The sequence below is a fragment of the Notamacropus eugenii genome, chromosome 1, assembly GCF_028372415.1.
Source record: "Notamacropus eugenii isolate mMacEug1 chromosome 1, mMacEug1.pri_v2, whole genome shotgun sequence".
NCBI lineage: Eukaryota > Metazoa > Chordata > Mammalia > Diprotodontia > Macropodidae > Notamacropus > Notamacropus eugenii.
This window is the reverse complement of record NC_092872.1, coordinates 249,157,081-249,172,909: the sequence shown is the minus strand read 5'-3', so window position 1 is coordinate 249,172,909 and position 15,829 is coordinate 249,157,081. Positions and strand designations below refer to the sequence as shown.

Below are 15,829 nucleotides of genomic sequence, written 5' to 3'. Positions count from 1 at the left end.
CAGCTAGTAAGTGAGTTTGGATTTGAACTTGGGTCTTCCTGACTCCAATACTGGGGGCTCTATGCACTGAGCCACCTAGCTGCTTCTTCTGTTGATTTTCAAAGTGTGTTGTTGGTCATCGTAATTAATTACCCATGTTAATTAATGGGCTAGTTTTTTAATCATAGACTACATGACTCACTCCTATAGTCATCTTGAAGAGGGATAATGTCAGTCCTCATCTGAGGATTCCATATTTGTGGATTAGCCTGCTTGCTAAAATTTATTTGTAACCCCAAAATCGATACTTGTGGCACTTTCGTGGATATACACAGAGTGGTGAAAAATTGGAGTTGCCTGATGTGCACTTTCCCAACTGTGATAGATCAAGGTGATACTGATTTCTAACACTGAAAACAAGTATCCTTGTTGATGTCTATGTAGTGCCACGTTTTTTAATTTTTCTGCTTTTTCTTTGTGATTTTGTTATTTAAAATGGCTCCTAAGTGCTTTCTAAGTGTTCCTAAGTGCAAGAAGTCTGTGGTGTGTTTTCCAAAGAAAATACGTGTTAGGTAAATTTCATATTTTAGCATGAGCGATAGTGATAGTGTTGCTGAATGTGAGTTCAGTGTTAATGCATTAATAATAAGGGTGTATCCAGAAAAACTAAGAGGAAATTCACCAGTCTAAATGTGAGATTGCTCCAGAAACTACTAAAGTAAATGTTATGACCAGAGGCTTGCAAGGACCTAGCCTTGTATTTCTCCTGGGACCTCTGGTTCAGTATTTCTAATTCTGTGTTCACAGTGACTTTATAGAACATAACTATCAAAATAATGAGAATTGACTGTGTGTGCCTTTGATTACAAGAAAAAAAGAGGTAAATGTAGATAGATAGAGCATCCAAATATATCCCCATTGCTGATAATGTCATCTTGATATGTGAAGGACAGGATATGTTTTCAGATTTTTTTCATCTAGCGGAGATGACTCATTGTATATATTTGAGCAGATGGTTTTGCAGGTCTGTTTTTACATTCACGTATCTTATAGTTAATTCACTTTCTTCATGTCTTTTTTTTTTTTTCCTAGTGGTGGGGTCATGATCTATATTGACCGAATAGAAGTTGTTAATATGTTGGCTCCTTTTGCAGGTATTGTGCCCATCTCTTCTATTATTGCTAATGTGTCAGAATCAAAGTATACATAGCTGATATCTGGGAAAGTGGTTAACTTAATAGTCTTCAGGTAGGTGTAACACTGGGAGTAACAGTTCATTTGAGGACATTTTAATTTTTACCCAAGCCTAACCTTTTTTGGTAATTATTTGGAAGTCCAAGTATGATAGGTGCAAAGGTTAGAAGACTAGCCTACATATCTAACCTTGTTTCTTGATACTTTCCAGCCCTAATCCACCATAAACCAGTCTCTTTACTATTTCCCCAACAGACTTGACTCAGTTATATCCCCTTGCATTTTTCCCTTTTGTCAAGAATATACTCACTTCTGTCTTTTATCTATCCAAATTCTAACTCTCCTTGGAGTCTCAGGTTCAGTACTACTTCTTTCCCTCAAACTCAGCCTACATTAATTTTTCCGTATCCTTCTATGCTTATTATCTGTACTGCATAATTAATACTTTTTCTATGCTACCATGGGGTCACATTTGTGTGTGTGCGTGCGTGTGTGTATGTATGATTTACTTTACAGCTAAACTCCATATAGGTGAGAGGACTGTATCTTCTACTTATTTTGTACCCTCAACTTGCCCAACCTAGTGTGAAGCATTTACTAGGTGCTCAGAATTGGGTTTACCTTAGGGGATAAGTCGTACTGAGAAAGAAAGCCTTCTGTTTTAGATATCTGGGTTGTTCCTCTTCCTAGCTGTCCAAGAACCCTGTGTTCTCCTTCTTGTTGTCCCCTACTTTAACTTCTCCAAACTGTGCTTATTCTAAACCTTCCTTTCACCAAGGAAATCATTGTGCCCTTGCCTGGTCATTGACATCTTGTCTTCGCTTAGGCAAGGCATTTGGACGGACACTACAATAATGATGCTACCTTTGTTTGCAAACAGATTAGGAGGCTGTTTGCCCCTCCTTCCACTCTTCAGTACAATTGATGCAAATAGTTTGTTTAGCTAGTATGTTATTTAACTATAATAAAGAATTTGTAGCAAATTTTATAATAAAATATAAAATGAAAGGTATGTATAGGATAATAAATTATAACTGTATAGCACTGAGGGTTTTAGGATTATAGATATAGAGATGGAATTGATCATCAAGGTCATCTAATTCAACACCCTTATTTTACAGTTGAGCGAACTGAGGCCCAGAGAGGCTGCTTGCTCAGGGTCACACAGATAGGAAGTAACAGAGCCAGAATTTAAATTCAGGTCCTTTAAATCCAAATATGGTACTTTTCCCATTACGCTAAACTGCCTCCCAAAGGCAAAGGAGAAATCATGATGATGGATAAGCTCCTCAATCTTTAAACCTCTACACTACAGTATACTCTATACCTGGGACTTTGAGGAAAGACATGCATTTGTCATCCCACATATGAGTGGCAGACTTGAGAAGGGTCTTAGCCCTCTATTACCTCTGTTTACCTGGTCCCCTGGGAGCCTCTTTCTTCCTTGGGGGATGAGATTTGAGACCAGAGCATCAAGAAAACTATCCCGTTCAGGCCAAGTGTCCTGAAGAACGGTGATAATCCCCTGCCCTGCTTGCCAAGAAACCTCCAAATCTGATATCTGCAGTATGGCCTCTGGCCATCTTTGCTCCAGGATGGGCTGATAGGGGGACACATCTTATATTTCTGGGACACAACCCTTCCATAAGCTTCCATTGCCTTCTATTCTCCTTTTTATTGATTTTGTTTTCTTTGAAAAAACAAAAAAGGAGTATTTGTGATTGTTATACTTGAAAATGGCTTAATTTTTTGGTCATTATTTTGTGTTCTCCAAAGCTTTGGGGAGTACACCCTATAGTTGGAAAACTCTAGCTTAGGTAGAAGCTGCATTCTTGATTGAGTACCCTTAAAAATGCTCTGAGTTCCCTTTCTTCTTTTTGACACTGGGTATTGTTGTGGAAGGCTATCTTGTGTGTTCTCTTTCAGTATTTGATATCGTGAGAAACTATACTGCAGATTATGATAAGACTTTAATCTTCAATAAAATACATCATGAATTGAACCAGTTTTGCAGTGCCCACACTCTTCAGGAAGTTTACATTGAGTTGTTTGGTGAGTGCTTCCTGTCTTCCCCCATTTTGACTCTGCAGTTTGACCCCTAGTCTGCCAGTACTAAATTATTTTGGTTTTATCGATGCTTTTAAAGTAAAAATTTACTAAATGTTTGTGTTCTCTTGAGAGCAGTGTTCTTAAACTTATAAAAAATAACTATGTCCTTGAAAGTAATACTGTTAAACTACTCTAAATGGTTAACATGATTGGAGGTAAAATTTTTTATAAGTTTAGATTTTAAATGCCTTGGGAGAAAATCATTTTAAAGACAGATAATTATTTTCTTAAACTCATGGTGCATAATTAAGTAGAGATTGGGTAAATTTATCTGCTTGCAAATTCTTTATAGCTTGACTTCGCTTAGTGAAACAGATATGTGGGAATCAGGAGGGGTATTCATTCTACAATCTCTGGTGTGAATGAATAGATGAATGTTCTTGAAGTTCGAGTAGAATGTTTTCTTTGGATAAAATAAAGTGAGGAGGTACTTCTCTTTTTCATGAATACTCAAAATCATTTTGGGATAGGAGGAAGTTGACAGTAAAATCTTCCATTAGTGAAGGATGTGCCAGTGGGGATTGCCATGTAGGCAACAGTTGTCTAGGATATCTACCAAGTAGAGCACTGAGAATTGTGAACTATCACTTGATTCAAATCTACTGACTAGGGCTCCATGGGATAAAACTGATTTCACTTGACCTTATAGGGATGGGGCAGTTTGGTCTGTCCAGGTTTGTAATGTCACTTGTTAATCTAAGATTGGTGAACACACTAATTTGGTAATAGAGAAAACATAGGGTGAATTTGTGTAAAGTAGATGTATTGGAGAGAAAACTCTATTTACAGACTTTCCTGTGGACTTGTATCCAAAATCAAAATAAGACTGACAGTGGTAGAAAAGTGATATATTATTATGTCTTGTAGAAAAGAGACATGGTTATTAGAGTGATTGTCAAATTCAACTTGATGCAGATTTTTACATATTAGTGTTCAGATTAGTGAAATTTTAGGACTTCATAGGTCAAAGACTTAAATTCTCCACTGACTGAGTAATTTGGAGCATTTTGTTTAACCTCTAACTTTCTTGATGTGATAATCCCTGCCACTTTTCCCACCACAGAAAGCTACATTACAAACGTAGGATCATGGATTTCAGTCTAGAACTATCTAGTCCCAGCCCCTCATTTTGCAAATGAAAGTGCTAAATCACTAGAGAGGTTAAGTGGCTTCCCCACTATTACCTGATCATTAAGTTAGCAGAGTCAGGATTTGAAGCCAAGTCCGAGTGCTCCTTTGCCCATAACACTACTTCTTTAAGAAGAATTTTGAGCTTCAGAAAAGAGTCTAACTCTCTAAAGTCCAGGATTGATCATGATAATTTTTGTTTAAATTTTAGTAGAATAGCAAAAATTTTATGTGTTTTAACACCTCCTGTTTTCTTGCCTCCAAAAACAGATCAGATAGATGAAAACTTGAAGCAGGCCCTACAGAAAGATCTGAACGTCATGGCCCCTGGTCTCACTATACAGGTAGGCCCAATATCCTGGGAGGTTTTGAGGAATTTGAGATTCTAAATTCAGGTCTCATTCATTCAACAAATTTTATATAAAAATAATTAAATGTTAGGTCATCTCTAATAAAGATTTTGATGACTTTATGATTTAGCACATTTAAAAATTATTACTGTTTACTTTAACTACCATCCATTCCCTTTGAGTGCTTTTAAGAGGAACGAGTAAACAAGCTGAATCTTATTAAAGAAGTCAAGTCTGCACACCTATATTGCTTTACAAGATAGTTTCATTAATTTCAGTTCTTTCTGGGATCTGGCTCTTAAAAAAATAATTATACACCTTGATGTAATAATCATTCATTGGGACTACATACCCTATTTATTTATTAGAGAGGAAAAAAAGATCTCCCAATTTAAAGATATTTATAATAATATTGCAACCTAAAAATGTCTAACAGCTAGGACACGGCTATCGAAACATACTGATGCAGTGCAGTTGCAGATGATAAATATGAGCAATCTTAAGAAATATTGAAGGACTTGTGTGAAGTCTATGTGAAGGAAGTGGAACCAGTCGAATGCGCATTGTGCATGTACACACACACACACACACACACACACACACACAGTGTGACTATGTAAAAGAAATGTATACTTATCTGGGGGCAAATGAACAGACACAATGGAAAAAGGGATAAGATAGAGTGGAAAGTAGCCAATATGATGATGTTGCAGGTGTTTGTATGGTGGAATTAATCTAAAAAGTATAAGTAAATTAATTAAAAAGTTGTTTTGTTGTTTAAGGTCATTGTCTTAGGCAATTATTTTAAACAAAAAGCACATGAAATATTTATCGTGTCCCATATGTAAACCAAAGTACTGTAGTCTGCATCATGCCATTATGAAGGAAGTATGACTTCTATGATCCCTGCTTTCAGGAAACATATCTTCTAGTTTGAAAGATAAGACATAAAGGTCTGGAGATAAATTACAATAAAAGGTTCAATAATAGGTCCCAGCAACAACAAATGATTTGACAAGGTCTGTGGTTGCTGTGAAAATGCCCAAGAGTTGGGGAGATACTTTAGCCTAGTGCAGTTGAGGGGGCTTTGTGGAGGTGGGGTTTGAGATAAGACTTGATAGAGGAGTAGCATGTAGAGAGCCAAAAAGACTGGGGACAAGAACATTCTGGGTAGGTCAGTATATGCAAAACCATGAAGACTGGAAAGCCTCTGTCTTGTGGCGATACTATGAGATTCACGTCAAAAAAGCTGGGTTTGAATCCCTACCAGACTGCTTACTTACTGTCTTGTCGTTGTGCAGAAGTGACTTCACCTCTCTAGCTTTTAGCTTCTTCCATCATAAAGTGAAGGGTTTGCTAAGGTGCCTCTTGTACCTCTGTATCTTTGAATCCTAGAGTCAGGCTTGGTTCACCATGAGTGGGTTTGTGTCAGGAAGTAGTGAAAGATAATCTGGAAGGGTAGACTGGGGCCCGCTTGGAGAAGGCAGCCAATGCTATTTTGGATAGTTGTCATTGTTGGGAAAGATGTTGTTAAGACTGAGCCAAAATCTGCCTCCTTGAGACCAGATAGAGCAAATTAACTTGACATCAATGGTCTAATTTTAGTTGTGTGTAGATTGTTGTCACTGTCTCCTCTTCTCTGACTCTGGTTCCTTTTCTACCTGATCCTTGAATGACATGCTTTTATATGGAAGGTCTTTGAGTAGAGATAACAGTCATGGTAGTATTATTGGGAAGGTCGTTTGGCTTGGGTGTGTAGGGTGAATATTAGAAACAAAGAGAGATTAAAAGCAAGAGATGCCTCTTAGGCTATTGGAATAGCTCAAGATAAGGGTCTAAACTGGGGTGAGCAGGTGACATGATCAGCTCTATAAACTTTAGAAAAGTCACCGTGACTACTAAGTGGAGGATGTAATTGGCCTGGGTCGAAAGGGGAATCAGAGAGAAGATTATTCATTGGCCTAGTTGAGAGGTGACAAGGGCTTGCATTAAAGCTGTGGCTGTATGAGTGGAAAGGAGGGGACCTCAGATATTGGGAAGGTAGAAATGACAAGATTTAGTAATGATATATGGGAGAAGTCAAGGGTGACACTGAAGTTTAGGCCTTGGTAACTGGAAGATCTCAGTACCCTTGACACTAATAGAAAAATTCAGAAGTGTGGGGGAAACATGAGTTCTATGACAGGGGTTTTCTAGTGACTTGTCTCCAAGAAATACAATGTACTCTTATGGTCTTTTGCCAACCCTATAAAACCAGGGGTTCTTAACCTTTTTTGTTTTCTGAACCCCTTTGACAATCTGGTGAAACTCATAGATCCCCATCAGATTATCAGAATAATATTTTTAAATGCATAAAATTATCAGAATAATTTTTAAGTACATAAAATGTATAGGATTACAAAGGAAACTAATTATATTGAAATACAGTTAACAAAATATTAAAACAAAGCAGCTTCAACAACAAAAATTCCTGGCATGCCCCCTCCCTCCCCAGGTAAAAACCCATGCTCTAAATCAGGTGTGGGTAAACTTGCAGCCTCAAGGCCACATGTGACCCTCTATATGCTTGGGTGTAGCCTTTTGACTGAGTCCAAATTTTACAGGACAAATCCTTTTCCTAAGGGGATTTATTCTGTGAAGTTTGGATTCAATCAAAGGGCCTCACTTGGGGACTTAGACAGCCACATGTGGCCTCAAGGCTGCAGGATCCCCACCCTGGCAACATTGTTTCATGGCATGGCTTTTAATCCTGATGCCTTTGTTGTCTTGGGTGACTCCTGGTGGACAATTGGTTTGTAAAAACAAAAACAACCCCCCCCCCCCCCCAAAAAAAAAAATAAACCACTGTCCAGAGAAGTCTCAGCAGGAGCTTTGGAGCAACAATTAACATTTTAGGAAAAGAGACAAAAGCTTTGGCTCACTACAAACTTGTGTTGGATCTGGGGTAAGGAAGACTTCAGTTCAAGTTCAGCCTCAGATAGTCACTACCTTTGTGAGTCCTGGGCAAGTCACTTAACCAGGGCCTCGCTTTTCTCATCTATAAAATGAAGATGATAATAATACTTCTCTCCCAGGGTGGTTGTGTGAGGATCAAATGAAATAATGTGGGTAATTTTTTTTTGCAAACCTTAAAGCACTATATCAATGCAGACTATTATCACCAAAGTATATCCAAGTAATTGGAGCTGGGTAATGATACGGTGAGAAGATTCTAACGAGGAGGAAGAAACTAGGGGCCTTTTGGAACCTTCGTGTCCTCAAGGGTATGGGGAGGGTTAAATGAGAGCCACAGAGGTTCTGGGGGAAGCTGGGTTTGTTCTTTGAAAGGGAAGGGAAAAATAGTAATTGGTGAGAGTCGTAGGAAGGAGGTGGAGGGTGGTCTTGGGAGAGGGCGGAACACACTAATTCTCCTAACATGGGGGTGAAGTGAGAAAAGACGAGGATAGAGAAATGGAGGAAGGGGTAAGAGGAATGGGCACCATATGAACCTGACTCTTCTCTGAAATGAACAAAGGAGGACTGGGGACAGCACACAGTTTCATGTAGAGATATGCAACCAGTTCAGCAGGGCAGTAAGAGGTGGGAGGTGGTGAAGGGGTAGGCTAATATTGGGAAGGGAATTGTCGCAAAACAAGCTCCCTAATCAAGTAGAAGGAGGGATAGAGAAGAGAGGAGAGGATGGAGAAGCTGGAAGCCAAGGGAGGGTACAAGAAATTGTGGTATATAAATGTAATGAAATATGACTACACCATAGGGATTAACAGAAGAGATGATGTCAGAGAATCCAGGTTAGTATGAACTGACCCTGAGTAAAGTGAACGGAAGTTTTATACAAAAACAGCAACACGAAAGAAAAACAACTGGGAAAAACTTAAGAGCGCTGCTCAGTGCAGTGACCAAGCATGACTCCAGAGAACTGAGGATGAAGCAGAGAGGTGAGGATCTCAAGATTCAGAAAGAGACTTACATTTTTGGACATGACCCCTGTGTGGATTTGTTTTGCTTGACTTTGCTATTTATTATGAGGTTTTTTTTCTCTCTTTTGATTGGGGAGGAGGGATTTTTAGTGAAAATGAGAGGAAGGGGGCCCAGCAGCAGTAATGTCAGAACTAACATTACCATATAACCAAAGGCTGTGCACTGAAGGTATTTCATATTCATATTATTATTTAGGTGCCAAACCTCCTAGATCACCTGAAATTATTAATATTTGAAAAACTTCACATGGTATTCATTTAATTGTAGAAAATCCATTTTTTCCTTAGAATGTCTGTCTGCAGTCCTGATAGTGATAGTTTTTGTGTTACTTCTAGATTTATGATGATTTTTGATACTGGTTGGTGTTTTCGTTGATTCTCTTTGACTATCTCTCTAGCTTTAGTTTATGAAATAGGTCCTTGTGTCAGGGGCAGGGTCTACCTACTAATGCACCTTTAGGTGGAATGCTGGCTTTCAGGCATGACCTGCATTTCTGGGAGTGCTTCTTGGATCTTTGAGGTTCAGAGGGCTGGATCTTCAGGACTCTCTTTGACATTTCAGGACATGTTTTTAGGAACTTTCAGTCCTCTAGACCCGAACACTTCTTCCTCATTAAATTGTGAGCTCCTCGAGATCTTTTGCTTTTGTTTGTATGCCCAGCATTTAGCATAGTTCCTGGGACATAGCAGGTGTTTAATCGGTGTTTATTGACTGACTCTTCTCTGTCTGAGCACTGTAGTGTCATACTGGTTGCTGCCCATTGTACTGCTCTCCAGCACTTTCCTAGTCCCTACCATAGTGCTTTGTGACCACCCTGAGGTGTTTTCAAGGGAGCCCTCCACTTTTGTTGCCCCTGGACACAGAATCTTACAGACTACACATGTCCCTGGACATCTCTGGATGTGCCAGGAGGCTGCCATTTGCTGACATTGGCTTTGCTGATGGGGCCTCCCTCTGCTATCATCCTTGTGCTTCTGGCTATCTTTTTTGGGTAGTTGTATTTGAGGGTGGAAAGTCACTGTAGTTTCTCATTGGATTTTTTGATCATTATTCTGTGTGGTGTGAATTTGTTTGGCATGAGTTTGTGAGAGCTGGGTGGCTTCTCTTTATCCAGGCAGCTTTCTCAGTGAAAGTGCCCCTACTAGAGGTGTTATTACAGGTGAGGATGCTGGAGTTCAGAAAGACTGAGGGACTTATGCCCATCTTTATTTACTTAGCCATTGTCAGAGCTGGGGTTGAAACCCACTTGCTGCTTCCAGACCTAGTGCTCTGCTGGGCCACATTGTCTCAAAGTTGTATTACATAAATATACTTGGAGAAGAGCACAAACAACAGAAAGGAATAGGAAAGGTCTCCTGTAGAGAAAGGCCCTGAACTCAGAAGGAGGTGTAGGTGAGATGTAGAGGAGAGGAAAGTACATTCCAGGCATGGGGGATATTTGGGTCAGGATACAGAGGTGGAAGATTTGGAATGTTGCATGAAGGGCCAAATGTGGCCAGACCATAGAATGCATGAAAGTGAGTGATGTGTAGGGCTTTACGTGCAAATCAGAGGAGATTGCATTTGATCCTAGAGACAATATGGAGCCAAGGGAGTTTATTAAGCAGGAGTATGACATGGTCAGATATAGGTTTTTTGAATATTATATTGACAGTTGTGTGGAGGATGGCTTAGAAAGGGAGAGGCTTGATTTGGGGAGTTCATTTGTACTACTACAGCAGTGCATTGAGAGGTGATGATGTCTGGACCACAGTGATGACTATTAGTAGATGGAAAGGGGTGGATGTGAATGATATTGTGGAGGTAGAGTTGACAAGACTTGGCTACTGGTTGAATTGTTTTTTGTCCTTCATTCTCATCACCTCAGGAAGGTGATGCTCTGACATTCAAGTGAATTGGATTTAAGTGAGGGAGGGCTGTGCAGTCATCAGCCTCACTCTCTCATCCTGAGTTATCTGAGTTCTGTGGCCAGATCAGGATGACTGGAGATGGCCCAGGATGCAGTGGGGAACATTGGCCTTTTCAAGGTATGATCTTTAACAGGTCTCAGTTTGGCTGAGACAGCGCTCATTCACTGACTATTGGTGTGGAAGAGGATGAAAAGTCAAGGTAATTTTGAGGTTGTGAACCTGGGTGAATAGCAGGATGGTGGTACCCTTGAAAAAGATAGGTAAATTAGGTATTAGGGGTATCTTTTTGGGGAAAGATAATAAGTTGTTTTGGATATATTGAGTTTGAGGTGCCTATAATATATCCACTTTGAAATTTCCAATAGGGGATTGGTGGTATTGGACTGAAGAATTATCTGCCTAGAGATAATGAAATCTATTAGGAGCTGACTATAGAGAGAGTATAGAGAAAAGAGGTCCAACTTCACAGTGAGGGGCTGGGCAGGGCTGAAAATCCAGCAAAGAAGACTGAGATGAAGGTATGAGAACCAAGAAAGAGCAGTATTCTGAAAACCCAGAGAAGATTGTATCTAAAAGAAGAGACTGGTTAACAGTGCTTGAAGACAGGTGAAGGAACAGGACTGAAAGAATATTGTATTTGACAATTAAGAGATCTTTGCTAACTTTCTCACCTGAGAATGAGAAGAGAAAAAGTGGGGCTCGTGAGAATAAACAACTTTCTCCAGGAGTTTAGCTGTGAAAGGGAGAAAAAAAGAGATGTTAGCTCCTGGGTTTTGCAGGTTTCTTTTGAGTCAAGCAAAGGTTTTTTGTTTTTTATTCTTTTTTCTAAAAGGGAAGATGGCCTGGGCATGTTTTTAGACAAGGAGGGGAGGAAGCCACTAGATAAGGAGAGATTGAAGATTAGCAGAAGGGTGTGGTTGGGTTCAGTAGTACAAGTAGAAAATTTAGCAGTGGCAAGGAAAAGGACCTTTGTTACCTTGGGGAGATCCTTCACAGACTATTTCTGGAATGACTTGAACAAAAATCACTCAGTGATAAGAAGACATGAAAGAGGCAGTATGGCTTAGTGTCGTTCAGTAAGCCATTAGCATTTAATAAGTGCCTTCTTCCTGAAGGCCAGCCACGAAAATTTGAGGAGACCAAGAAAGTCCAAAGAGAAATCCTCAAACAAAAGACATCTCCTGCTCTCAAGGAACTCCCAGTCTAATGGGGGAAGCAACATCCAAGCAACTATGAACAAACAAGATTTATGTATGTGTGTGTATATATGGCATGAAATGGAAATAATCAACATAAGGAACGCACTAGTATTAAGGGGGATTGTGAAAACTTTCTGTAGAAAGTGGGATTTTAGTGGTTGGAGAGCTTGCTTCTGAGCCAGAAAGAACTGAATTCAAGTCTGCCACCAATACATACTTTGTGACTATGGGCAAGACACTTAATCTCTCTAAGCTTGCACATTACAGAACAGTTGTTGATCTTCATTGGCAGAGGAAGTTTCCTCACTGGGAGTTCCTAACACCAGTGAAAGTACAGGTTTGGTTAAAAAAATAAGAGTCATGGTAAGGCTGCAATGTGTAGTAGTAGATAGAGTACCTAGTTTGAAATTATGGATCCATCAGAGTAAATATGACAGCCAGAACCTAATGCAAAGACAGAGTAGTAGAATGTTTTTAGTTTAAGAGCACTACAATTTGATTAGCATCTAAAGATTTAATTGTTTCATATAGTGGTTAAAGCAGGGCTGTCATTTAGAAACTAATATTTTGCCCTTTGGACTGAAGTTTTTGTCTACTTCTTTAGGAAAATCTAAAATGTCTTCATTTTTTTTATGCTTTAGCTGTAAAAAATTTTAATGACTTTTGTGCTTTTAAGTACTTGGTAAGCTAGTGCCTTACAAGTGATACTTTCTAGGTAAATTCTAGTCTTTGTTAATATGAATACACAATGCTCAGAAGAAATGCGTAGAGTAACTACAAGTTTTGTTAGATTGACTGTGCCCTATGTAAAACTGTATAACATAGAGAAGGAAATGCTCTTAGCTGTTACAAGGTAGACGATAATAAATTAATAAATGATAAATGAAAAGGCATTATGTGCCAAGAAAACACTTGCTAAGTATTGGAAATCAAATAGAAAAAGCTCGACCCTTTCTGCTGACAAGTAACTCCCAGTCTAAATGGAGAAGGTAACTTATAAAAGAAATCTAGCTGCAAGGTGAATGGAAAGCCCCAAAGTCCCAAAGGTGCATCTTTGGGTCAAATGGTAAAAGTCACAGAGGTCCTTCAGTTATTTCAGTAAGATCAGTTATCAGTGCTGGAAGTCTACAAGATTATGTAGGCAAGGCAAATGGTAAAGCCTGGTGGTCCTCCAGCTTAATGGAAGGAATAAAGTTAATGACAGCCATCTCCAAACCATCTGAGCATTCAAACAGTCCAGATCAGTTCTGGGATAGCCTGGACCCAGAGGAGGGAAGGGTACCTCTATTTGTAGCATGTCTTGCTACTGCCCGACTATCCTGGATAAGTTTTTTTTTTTAGTCATTTAGCTATGCAACTGTCATCCATGGTACAGGTTTGGGGACAGAGATATACATTCATTGTTAAATCTTTATAATTGCACTAATGACCAGAATTCCTTTGGATTAATAGTTCAACCTACCCAGTCTTTGATTTGTAGTATTTTGAATCTTTGTAAAATAGTAAGAAAGTCAAAGATATCAAATTGGAGATCAGTGCTATTTTGTGGAGAAAGTTAGGTAGCTTTGTTTTTCAGGCTGATTGGAGTAACACTAACTCAGAACTGCTTGACCTTAGGGTAAGATAGGACAAAACTTTCTTCTTTAAGTGGCATCATGGAATACATAGTGTATCCTGCATGTTTGTTGGTTGAACTAAAGGTAGTTACGTAGTAATGGTGTTAATACATTACATTTAAACCCTGAGTTAATATCATTCCCTTGATTATCCAAGACACAGATTGGGTGGTTGGTGACAGTTTGGGTTAGGGCTTGAAGTGCTAGCTGCATTGACTTCTTGGGATCTACATTTTATTGCCATGTCAGTTACTGTGTGGATTATTGTTCTTATGGAATTAAGTGTTTCCTGTAAGGTTTTACTTAACATTCTGTTTTTGCTAAACCAGTTAACAAACAATGTTTGGTAGGGTGTACCTGTATAGAATTTTCCAGTAGACTCTCCTCTTTGCTGTTGATGGGTATCAGAATTAATTGTGATATATACATAAACACTTCAAGGCTGCAAAGCTGTCGATTTAAAGATATATTTAGATATACTTTTAAAATGTACTTTGGCTTTTTTTCTTAATAGGCTGTGCGTGTTACAAAACCCAAAATCCCAGAAGCCATAAGAAGAAATTTTGAACTAATGTGAGTAATGTTCATGAGATCACATTGATTCCATATAGGGTTGTCTGAAGACCAGTGCCAGCAGTTTAGGAAAAATATAAGCATTAAACTGTACTCAGCAGTTGGGGGAGGGGGCAGCAGAGCATGTGTGCCTTTGTTTCTTTATTAGTTTCATATGTGTTGTAGACACCTTCAAAAATATCATCACCAGGGCAATGTTACTTTAGTTTCTGTTTTTCTTATAAAGTATTTTCTCTTCTTTCACTTTGGAACTTGGCTTATGTCTTTGTTTTTAATAGCCTTTTGAAATGTATGCCATCCTATATACGCTATTCTTTTAGCTTGAACCCCATAAGGAAACACTGAAGTAGCAATGCAGGGTACTCTCAGGAGAGTGGGTATGTGATCTTGACCCAGGACCATTGTTGGAAGCCTAGAAAGGGACTTGTGCAAAGCCATCAGTAGAATCTGTTGATTTAAAAGAATCTGTCATCCATGAAAGCTTTCAAACCATATTCCTTTATTGTACTGATTATTATAGTGGGCATGTGATTGACCTAAAGTTTGTTTATCTGTTATGTGCAGTTGTATGTTCAGAGTGATATAGAATCATTAGAGTCTTTCCAAGGTAAACTGTTTCTTGAGTAGAGTCTTGTTTCTGAAGACAGTCTGCCTGGTTTGTGTCCTGCGCTTGGCTAGAGATTTGAGGAGATAGGGTAGGGATAATGGATAACTTGGCATGTCCAAAATGGAATTAGTTATCTTTTCCTGAAATCCCTCTCCTCTTCCTAACTTATCTGTTATTGTTGAAGGTACCACTGCACTTCTAGTCACCCAAGCTCACAACCTGATGATGAATAATCCTTCACTCTTCACTTCTCAGTTGCCACATCCTGTCTTTGCTATCTGATTCTATTTGTCATCATTTAGCCCATGTCTTGTTTACCAGAGCATTATGAATAAGACTGTCAAATTCTTTGCTGAGCTCCAGATAATATGCTCCACTCTTTGGTTTGTCAGTCTTGTACTAATTAGGGAAAAGAACTGATAACTTTGGTGCCATTTTCTATTGCTGTACCACAAGCACCCCAAGCTTACGATGCCTTCAAAGAGGCTGATCCTTTAGGCCTTCATGACCACATGCCTGGTAGTGTCTTTCTCTTTAATTCAGCCTATCTGTTGTTGCCAGGCTGATCTGTACTGCTCTAATCATGTCTACCCAAAAACATTCAGTGACTTCCCAGTGCTAATAGAACAATGACAGGAGATTAAGGTTCTCGGTAACCAGGTTCCATCTTTTTTTTCCCACTTTCCACTTAATGCTACTTGTTCAGCATTTCAGCATATTTTTTTGAGGGGGGATGGGTGTGAGGTCAAGGTAGATACTGGATCAGGAAAGAGGAGACAGGATCAGCCTTTCAGTCTGGATCAGAGTTGATACTAAAAGTTGGGTTTGCATTTCAACAGCCTATTTCTTAGTTTCATTATCTTAGCTTGTCTAACCCATGTTTTAGGAGAGTTGTGAAGCAAGGATTCAAAGGTGTCAGGAATTTTCTTCTCTAGATCAGACGTGTGTGTGTGTGTGTGTGTGTGATTTCCCCCATATAAATGGTGCTACTACATTGCTACATTTTGACTTAGAAAATACAATAACTTTAAAAATTGAATTCTTTAACAGATGTTCACTGTTGTTAAGTGAATATATTGAATTTGTGGAAATGAAATAAGCAATTTGAACGAGAAACATTTAGGGTTAACCATTTTGAATATTGGCTTTGCCCTGGTTAGTCTCTGCCACTGATCACTTAGGAGAC

The 15,829-nt window shown here is 39.0% G+C and overlaps 1 protein-coding gene across 3 annotated transcripts in view; it reads left to right on the top strand.

Moving 5' to 3' along the window:
- The window catches only part of ERLIN1 (ER lipid raft associated 1), a 60,535-nt gene that overhangs the window by 19,678 nt on the left and 25,028 nt on the right, over nt 1-15,829 (top strand). For all 3 annotated transcript variants that reach the window (XM_072628489.1, XM_072628490.1, XM_072628491.1), the window contains exons 5-8: nt 1,072-1,133; nt 3,100-3,225; nt 4,681-4,754; nt 13,978-14,036. In XM_072628489.1, the coding sequence (XP_072484590.1) occupies nt 1,072-1,133; nt 3,100-3,225; nt 4,681-4,754; nt 13,978-14,036 (321 nt within the window). The remainder of the gene's footprint in view (nt 1-1,071; nt 1,134-3,099; nt 3,226-4,680; nt 4,755-13,977; nt 14,037-15,829) is intronic.